Genomic DNA, 9982 nt, shown 5'->3' with positions numbered 1-9982 from the left:
TTTCGTCAGATACAGCCTAACAGACGGCCCATTCTGCAACTCAGATACGATCTAGCGTATGATCCATTCTGATCTGTTATCCCCAGCGGCGTATGACCCATTCTAACTCCCCAGTGAAGTCGACGGCCTAATGAATGACTCACTATACGGTCTAGCGTATGACCCAGTGACACCCATGACTTCAGATATCTTCTAACGTACGACGTACTCTGAAGCTCTCATCATCAAACTTCCTAGATGGCATCTTTAAACCCATCTCCATCAAGACTAACTAATTGACAAGTGCAAATTTTTGGGGCATCCTAAGTGTTCAATAATCTTCCACCTCCAGACCACGAATGGCGTACATATCATTCTGACTCTCTCGGTTCAAGAATATTGAACAGGGGCAGCTGTCATACCCCAAAATTTGCCCATTAATATTTCAAGACATTTTTCAGGGCACTCCGACTCATTTTTATGACACTGATCTTAAAGGAACAAAGGCCCAGCTCACGAGTGGCCCAATCCAGAAAATGGCCCAAACTGGCCTGCTCGCTAGGCGAGCAAATCCTTCGCCTAGCGAACGTTCGCTACACGCTCGCCTAGCGAAGTTGGCAGATAACAGAAAATTCTGGGCTTTACTCTGAGCCCATTAGGTCATGAAAAAAAGGCATTATAAATACCACAACTCCAGTCAGAAAAAGGGAGGACAAAAAAAGGACGAAAGGAGAACCCTAGCAAGCAAACCCTAGCGCTCACAGACGGAAAACCCTGGAGGCTAACCCTGAGAATTCCGAGTAACCCTAAAGGAAACCCTGAAGGAAAAGCCGGTGGCAGCAAGGTCACTTCCGCTCAATTCGATCCGATCGGCCAATCCAAGGTTACAATTCGATTACAAACAGGTTGGCATTGCTATTACTACCTTATGTTCTTAATTTGCACATGGTATCATGATTGAATTTATGAAACTATCTTAAGTTTTACATATGAATTTAAATATGCATGAACATCTGAATGTCTAACCACATAATCTCTGTAATGAATGCTATAAGGTGTGAAGCTTGCTGCCATTATATCGTTATTAAAACCGGAATCCGCAGCCGCTCGCTAGCACATCGCTAAGCGAGCATGCAACGAGTGTTCGCTAAGACTTCGCTAGGCGAAGCAGGAGCGAACGCGACAGCAGCCGACTTTTCTGTTCTGACTTTTGCCCACCTGTCATGTTTTTATCATAGCCATGCATTGTTTATCTGACCCTACTGCTGTTCTGGTTTCTTTTGTGGTGTAATTCTCGATTGCATCCTGATTTGGTATTCTGACATGTTTGCTGAGTTTTGCAAAGGTTCACACATCGCCGGGAAAGCTAGCTAGATAGGTATTCCACTTTATTTGTGGGATGCCCTTTGTGGAGTTTCACCCTAAATTACCTAATTAATTTTAATGTATTAATTTTAATGTGGAGATCCACCCTCAATTACTTAGCTGATTTTAATGTATTGATTTTAATGTGGAGATTCATCCTAATTGCCTAATTGATTGTAAAATACGGCCTTTAAATATGTGATCTTGGACCTCTCTTTGCTGCCCTACGGTATTACGGTATAACGGTCGTGTCCCGCGAATGTAGGGATACACTTAGCAAAGACCCTTCGGTTAAATCATCATAAAATAAATCATGGTCCCTCGGATGTTGCCTTCGAAAATACGATTTTGTCCCTCGATGACCCTTCGGTGTAGCCTACGGTTAAATGATGATCGTCCCTTCGAATGCTAAGGTATCCTTACAACTGTTGCCTTCAATGACCTATCGATGACCCTACAATGACCCTTTTACATCCAAAGGATAAAACTACTTACTTCTCAATAGTAAGGACAGTTTTACCCTCATAAGGATAGGAAATGCCCATAACGACCTTAGGAAGGTATAACTCTCAATTACTGGATCATAACCTAAAACATTTTCCACCCCTCACACTTTGCAAGTCCTAGAAAATCACCACTTGGTATACATTCATACTAGAATCATTACCAAGTTATATTTTTCTAAACTGTTTTTCAAAATCAAACGAGATAAATACTTTGTATACATTCATACGAGAATCATTACAAAGTTAAACTCTCTTTTCGAAACATTTTTAAACAATTCACCAACACTTTTCAGACAAAAATATAAGTGATCCAGCAATTAAGAGCCCATGGATAACCATGGATACAAAGGGTGCTAATACCTTCCCTTTGTATAATATACCTCCCGAACCCAAAATCTATTGAGGTCTTTCCTGTTCTTTTCCACCTTTCCTTATTGGATAAAAGAAAAGTCGGTGGCGACTCTTGCTATCCGCGACATTGCGATAAAAAGCAAAATACCCCAAGTCAGTTCACCGTATGACAGTAGAGTATCAAAAAGTTGGGAACACATTAGGAAGGGGCTCACTCAATGGAGATGTTTATGTTTTGTTTCCATACTGTAACCATGTTGTGAACACATTAAGCTCCACTTAAACATTTGTATGTTTTGTTTCTGTATTGTCACCATGTTGTGAAGATATTTATGATGATATTTATGTTTGTGTTTTGAAGACATATGTATTGTAATATAATGACCACCATGCTATGGAGACATAAGTACTGTAATGTAATGACCACCATGTTTTGAAGATGTTTTGAAGACATATTTATGTTGATATTTGAATGGTGTAGTATGACCATGATACTCTGTCAAATATGTCAAAATAATGCCAAATGATAGGCCATACTCTATCCAAATTATAAGTCATACTAAGTCCAACATATATGCCACTTTATGTCCAAAATATAGATTATGCCATGTCAAAATAACATAAACAATTGAACTGAACAAAATTACATAACAGAACAACATTTCATAAACAATTGAACAACATTTCATAATCAATTCAACATTACATAATTGAACAAAATTACACAATTGAACAACATTACATAAACTATTGAGCAACATTTCATAATCAATTCAACAACATTACATAACTGAACAATACATTTCAATATATCCTTCAACATTTACACTTCAATAACAAGTACATGTTAAGCATAAACAAAAATACAAGACAAATCGACTTCAATTTTCCATAAAATGTCTCTGACTTCATCTTCATCTGTAATTTCTTGTTCTTCCTCATTGAATATTCATACAACTCCTTCAACATTTCAATTGCTGCATCTCTTTCATCTTCACATGTAATTTCTTGTTTTTCCTCATTGAAAATTCATACAGCTCCTTCAATATTTCAACTGCTTGCATCTCCTTCATCTTGCTCTCATTTGTACTTCATTCTTCATTTACACTTTCATAAACATCCTTTTCATGTGCTATATTTTCGTCTCATATGAATAGATTGCAAGTTTCTTCGGTTTGCCAAAATGGACACCTCTAGAAAAAATTCTCTTTATTATGTATGTTCTTGCACTGGTATGATGTCATACGAGCATTACACTCACACCTTCTCCTTGGACGGTTGCTCACACTTATGGAACAAGTTGCAATGAAAAAAAGATGAATGGAACGAGGACCTAAAGTAAAGAATAAGAAGAATGGGACGATGAATTGTAGTGAAGAGGAATAAGAGTTGAATGCTTCGTATAATTAGGATTCTAAAATTCACATTTAAATAACAAAAATAACTAAATTAAAAAAATCCAATGTGTGACTAAGAAAAACTTATTTGGACCTCCATATGTACGACTGTTAAGTCAATTTAACGGAAGTGACGAAATTTATAGACAAAAAATTTTATGCAGATCATTGTTTAAATTAATATTATAGAAGGACTAAAATTAAATGTTTGCATATTTATTTATGAAGACCCCTATCATATTTAACCCTTAAGCTAAATTATAAATTTAGTAATTAAATCATAGTTTTCTTAAGGCAGCTAAATCATAAATTGAGTGATTAAATATAGTTTTCATAAAGCAGCTAAATCATAAATTGAGTCATTTACTAATAGAATTTTTTTTTTAAAAATAAATCTACAAATATTAATATTTACTGTTAGCTTATTAGAGAAATATATTTGAGGTCCGATCGGCTTGACTTGACTTTTGGGAAAAGAAAGAAAAAAAAAGAAATCCAATAAAATACAATTAGTTTGGTTTGATTTTAAAACAGGACTACTAATAAAAAATAGATATGATGGTTAAAAAGTATATAACCCAACATAATTTAAAAAATATATATATTAATGTAGTGTGAAATAAAAAAAAATGAAAATATAAGAGTTTGTTTTGATGTCGAATAATCTATTTAAAATGATGAGAAACTGATATCCAAACCAATAGAATAATCAAACATGCCTTTTGGGGGCTTGAAGGTTATTTACATATCCTTTGTTATATATTTGAAAAAATTACATCTCTCCAAAAGTATAACCATGTTCCAGTAAACACCAGCAACAAGGCAATTACAAGCATTGTCATCAATAACTCTACTCTTCCTAAGTTAACAATGTAATAGTAAAGACCAGCAGCATAAACACTTGTTCATGCTGTTCTAATCTTCATAGTTAACTCATGTCGCAACCAAATATTGGGTTTTGTGCTGGTTATCAAATTTTGAATCAACTGGGAGATCTCCAAACTTTGGGGGCTAAATAAAAAAGTATGGGGCTTTCTAATGCAAAACCAAACATACACTTAATCATAAGCGCTAATCCGATTACTAGTTTACTACGGCTTAAGCACTAGAATTGCCACCTTTTATTTGCTTGGTGTCATATCAACTAGAACTTTGAATCAAAACCTGAGAAATGTGATGTAAGGTATAAATTTTAAAGTTCAAATTCATTTAAAAGACCTAATTGAAACATGAGATTCATGTGGTTTCACTTATGAAGCATGCAGAAATAAAGTTCATTATATGATTGAGTATAGTTAATAAATAGAACAAGAGAACATGGCTAAGTGCTATGATACAGTTATTATAGGTATCGATCAGTTCTGCTCATTGAAGAGGTAGATTTCTAGTCTACTTGAGCATTGACAAGTCCATCAAATACCAGATATTGAAGAGCTATAGAATACTTTGCAGCTTTCATATTACCGGTACCTGTGGTATCAGTTCGTGAATAGCTCCTACCTTTCAAAATAAATGATCCAGATATATCCCCTTCTGCAAGACAATTAACAACAACAAAAATGTAACTTGTATGCACCATACATCTGATATATTCCACTACTTTAAACAGGTTTAAACAAATTAACGTTAGGATATATGATAAAATAGTAAAACGTAATTGAACTATACGCAAAACACGTGCCATGGACAAACAGAGGCAACCTTTAATTGTGAAAGTGGTGTGTATCCATTTCTTATAGATGAAGTGAAACCTTGGGGAGTCTCCCTGGTGAGTATGAGTATCCGACAAAAGAAGCTTGCAAGGCCCTTTTTGACTGCAAAAGAAAACAGAAAGCCCAACTAAACCTTATCACTACGCGAATTAGTAAGAGCGAAACAGCTGAAAACAATCAGGAATCACTGAACAATAGTAATCAACGAACACTCACTTTGCATAGTTAATAGCATTATGGCACAAGGCTAGACTCTTGATCATGGCCAAGTCTCGCCCGCGGGCATTAGAATATCGTTGTTGACATACCCTTTACATATCAGAATTCAAATCAAAAGATGAATTAGAAAACAAATAAAAGACATTTATTGAATTTATGATATGTTGAGACCAAATCAATTACTTGTTGTCAAAGAAATCTCCAAAATCATCAATAACAACTGCATCAGGCAATTTATCAAACAGATGGAAGGCAGCAAAGTATTTCCTAATGTCCTCATCATCATTCACATATCTACTTCAAACAATCAAAAACAATTAAATTAGCATAAATATACAAGTGGTGAGTAATGGAAGAAAACACAAAAGGGTTATGGTATATAGTATATACTTGATTTGTATACGTTGGAAGACATTAGAAGATGGGTCAATACCCTGAGAAAGAAAAGGGGGTTTGGAATCCAATCTGTTTCGGTTACAGATGAAGACAACATTTGGGTTGGAGTGAAGTGCTGCTGCTACATTGAATGCAAATTGGAAAAGAAGTGAAGTCTTTCCACTGTGTAGAAAATTGATTATTCATTAGAAGAAGAAAAATTTGAAACAAGTGAAATTGTAGAGAGAGAAAGTGTATTACGAAGAAGGAGGACCAGAGAGAAGAAGTAGATTAGAGTTATGTTGAAGTTGTTGAAGTGGGTTTGGGTGGTTGCTTCCACTCCAGAAGAACAACTCTTCCACCATCGTTTTCACTCTCGGCTTATTATAACTGTTACCATGTTTGTTTCTCTCTATTCACAGAATTTCACATTCCGCCTCTCCATGGAAGCTTCAAACTAACTGAAATATCTTATTTGACAAGCATTATAAGGTTTATCTATAGACCTATCTCAATTAATTTTATAACAAAACATAAAATTATATCATATATTTTTTTATATATTATAAGTAGTATAATTTTTTTTTAAATAACCATATTTTTCAAAAAAATATCAAAATAACCGATTTTAAAGAGTATGTGTCAGATGAATTGGCGCACCCACAATGCATTAAGAGGAGACGCCAATAACATTGACGCATGCATTGGGCTCCTCATGAGGAGGCGTCAATCCTATTGGCGCATGCATTGACCCTCCTGAGGAGGTGTCAATGCTCCTGGCGCATACATCCCTTGTACTTTTTTTTAATTTTTTTAAATTTTTTAATTTTTTAAATTTTAAATTTTGTTTATTTAATAAATAAAAAATAGTAATGGAAAAAAATAAATTTATTGATGATGTAATAATTGGTTACATTTGACTAACAACAAACTAATGATCGGCCCAATTATAACGTCCCCCTGTTCAACATCCAGGTGCGTTAGTTTGTCTCCGAGGTCTCCCACGATTTTCTTGAGGTGTTTGAGGTCTTTGTGTGCTGACCTGATCGAGCGATGGTTGATGGGAAGGTCCAGCGAAAGTTCCAACGGTATTTGACAGATGTGTCATCATGTGTTCCCAATATCCGGAGGGGCTCTGGCCAACGGCGCTTCCGTAATGGAGTTCGGTTTCCATGTCATCGTAGTTAGGTCGTTGGGGTTGGGTGAATTCGGGACGGTATAGTTGCTCAAATTGGCCCATTGAGTCGTTTTGGAAACGAAGCAATGGTTCCTGGGGCGTACTATAGTTAAACAATGGTTGGGTGTTATGTTGATGAGATGTTTTGGTGGTCATTGGTGGGGGGGCTACGATGAAGTGACCAATATGAATCATCTGAGCTATAGACGGTTGTGGTTGCAGGGTTTGATTTTTGGTTTTGTGTTTGGGTGGATGGTATGAATGAATTGCGATGTTGGATGGTTGGTTGTTGGGTGGATGGCATGAACGGGTTGCGAGGTTGGGTGTTTGGTTGTTGTGTGTATGTGGTAGGTTGATATTGTGTGGTTGGTTGTTGGGTTTGGGTGGGTTCACATTGGTGTTGAATGGGGAATTGTTGTGGGGCGTACGATGACGAAGCAAGTTGGCGTGGATCCATCAAATACTGCGGCTCAGATACAAATTGTTGAGTTGTTACCGACCTAAACCATGCCATATATTGTTGAGTCAGTCTTGCACCATGGATGACTGGTTTGTTTAAGATGTGTTATCATCGATTCCTCCATTGATGACACATCTCTTTTGCAAAGTCTCTCTAGTCAGAATAATCCCATTGTGCATCAACCCTTTTTTGATGCCAATTCCCCAAACACGTGGGAGATTCTGGAATCTATTGTAGCATGTTGAACTGCAGTTTGACCCGGTCACTCTGGTGCATTTCCACCGTAGTGAATCGGATAATCGGTGTCTTCGCTGTCCAAACTGCAGCATCGTCATGGTTCACATCATGATCCAGGCCCAGATATGGCCTCCAGATAAATTGTAAAGCAATACGAAACGATTAGATGGAAAATAATTTGATAAGTATTTTTAAATTAAAATATAGTTGGGTAGGATTATTACATCGTCATGTCCAATGTGGTCCAATAGATTGCGATAGACTATAATAGCGTGTTTCGGACACCTATTGTAATTCATCCCCCTTACGGACCACCTTAGATAAAAAAGAAGTGAAAAATATTATTTACTGTTAATTATAATCTAAAATATAATTAACTAAATGGTAAATGATAAAGTGTTAGACTTACTTGGTTGCAAACCGGAACACTAATGGGCGCTCATTTATCGGGGCGAGCGACGACATTCTTGACCAACCTCAAGCTTGAAGCAAATACGCACATAAAAAAAAGTACATGTATTCTTTTTTTGCAGTTTTACACATTGCACTATATAAATGGGTCAACACAGTTGAACCCCAACTATAAGTGTTTACCTTATTAATGTTGTGTAATAAAGGTAAATACATTATATTTACAGAATTACCTGTACTTTCTGGAAATAAAAAATTACCAAATAAAATCATAATATAACACCGAGCTTTTATTATTTTCTTGTACTCGATTGAATCTTCGGACAATACTATACTGACATAATATTGTTTAAGGTATTTTAAATTTATACCTTGCCCCCTTGCTTGACCGGATGTCTCTTCCTCAGGTTCATCGTCTAACAAAGGGGCACCCAATAATTCATTGCAGATAGAGTTGTCTTGGTTAACTCTATCATTCACGACCTTTCCATCTATACGGAGACCCAACAACATGTACACGTCCTCAAGTGTGACGGTACACTCACCAATCGGAAGGTGAAATGTGTGGGTCGCGGGTCTCCACCTCTCCATCAAAGCAAGAATGAATTTGTAGTCCACCGAGTACGAAACAATGTTGAGTAGATTTCCAAATCCATATCCTTTAATATATTGTTCTACTAAAGGATCGTGGGGTACATATTCATGTACACGGCATCTAAAACGCTTCGTACCGGAAGAGGAGTGAGTTTTGGGAGATTGGATCAATGGGTCCAAATCACACATGCATGCTAACAAACCCAATGCATGATCATCGTAAATTAAGCTCTCAGCTAATATGCGATGAAATATTGTCTGTCATTGGCGATAATCCGTCGTTAAAGGTGAGTATAATAATCTCGCATATTAGGGCAGAGTACGAGTACACTCCATCATATAGGAAGGCATGGATAGCTAGGACAAAGGTTGTTGAAAAAGTGTTTGGCAATTGGGAACAACTTCCAAAATACCTGTTGGCTCTAAACAATATGCTCCCGGGACTATTGTCAAGTTGGAAACATTTCCCGCGTATACACCATATGGTATGTGTGCTGTTGGAAATGGAATATTTCACCGTCTCTTCTGGGCGTATCAACCATGCATCATAGATTTTTCTTTCTGTAAACCAATTATACAAATTGATGGTACATGGTTGTACGAAAAATACAAAGGAACGTTACTGATGGTAGTGACACAAGATGGGAACAACAACATTTTTCCAATTGCCTTTGCACTAGTTGAAGGGGAGACTGTTGGTGGATGGAGTTTTTTCCTAAGAAATCTCTGATTGCACGTTGCACCTCAGCCTAACTTATGTTTGATCTCCGACCAACACCCTTCAATCATCAGTGCATATAATAACATTGATAACGGCTGGCAAAATCCTCCTTCGGTGCATGTGTTCTGTATTAGACATATTGCTCAGAATTTCATGCGGGAAATCAAAGATAAGACGTTGCAGAAGAAGGTTGTCAATCCAGGTTACGCATTATCAGAACCTTCTTTCAAACACTACCGCGAGGAAATAAGATTGTCAAACGAAGATGCAGTACGGTGGATCGATAGTATTCCATTGGAGAAGTGGGCTAGGGCATACGACAACGGTCAGCGTTGGGGCCACATGACAACAAATCTTATGGAATCAATGAACGTTGTCTTCAAAGGCATCCATAACCTACCAATAACCGCTTTGGTGCAGGCAACATATTTCAGGCTAGGGGCGCTGTTTGAAACCAGACGCTCAAAATGGAGTTCAG

The 9982-nt window shown here is 36.9% G+C and overlaps 1 protein-coding gene across 3 annotated transcripts; it reads right to left on the bottom strand.

The window, feature by feature from the left end:
• Positions 1-4331: 4331 nt before the first annotated feature.
• Positions 4332-6399, bottom strand: LOC127106957 (uncharacterized). Of its 3 annotated transcripts, XM_051044254.1 has the most exons (7): positions 6166-6399; positions 5920-6087; positions 5713-5826; positions 5527-5619; positions 5300-5412; positions 5069-5131; positions 4332-4762 (listed from the first exon to the last, which is right to left on the bottom strand). In XM_051044254.1, exons 1-7 carry the CDS (start codon positions 6267-6269, stop codon positions 4743-4745), a joined length of 675 nt encoding a protein of 224 aa, XP_050900211.1. In that variant the 5' UTR covers positions 6270-6399; the 3' UTR covers positions 4332-4742. The 3 variants fall into 3 exon arrangements, with proteins under 3 accessions (XP_050900211.1, XP_050900209.1, XP_050900210.1); XM_051044252.1 differs by lacking the exon at positions 4332-4762 and having other exon boundaries at positions 4821-5131; XM_051044253.1 differs by lacking the exon at positions 4332-4762 and having other exon boundaries at positions 4821-5131; positions 5713-5823; positions 6166-6398.
• Between the last annotated feature and the right edge of the window lie 3583 nt (positions 6400-9982).

The sequence above is a fragment of the Lathyrus oleraceus genome, chromosome 7, assembly GCF_024323335.1.
Source record: "Lathyrus oleraceus cultivar Zhongwan6 chromosome 7, CAAS_Psat_ZW6_1.0, whole genome shotgun sequence".
In the NCBI taxonomy this organism is placed as follows: domain Eukaryota; kingdom Viridiplantae; phylum Streptophyta; class Magnoliopsida; order Fabales; family Fabaceae; genus Lathyrus; species Lathyrus oleraceus.
The sequence above is the reverse complement of the archived record's forward strand: the minus strand, read 5'-3'. Positions and strand labels throughout refer to the sequence as shown.

What these genes read in the sequence shown, in the direction of transcription:
- LOC127106957 (XM_051044252.1), bottom strand. Translation starts at nt 6,269, where the DNA reads ATGGTGGAAGAGTTGTTCTTCTGGAGTGGAAGCAACCACCCAAACCCA. An exon ending in GGAGATTTCTTTGACAACAA is followed by an intron (nt 5,620 to 5,712) that starts GTAATTGATTTG and finishes TGATATGTAAAG; the next exon opens with GGTATGTCAACAACGATATT. An exon ending in AATGCTATTAACTATGCAAA is followed by an intron (nt 5,413 to 5,526) that starts GTGAGTGTTCGT and finishes TTTCTTTTGCAG; the next exon opens with TCAAAAAGGGCCTTGCAAGC.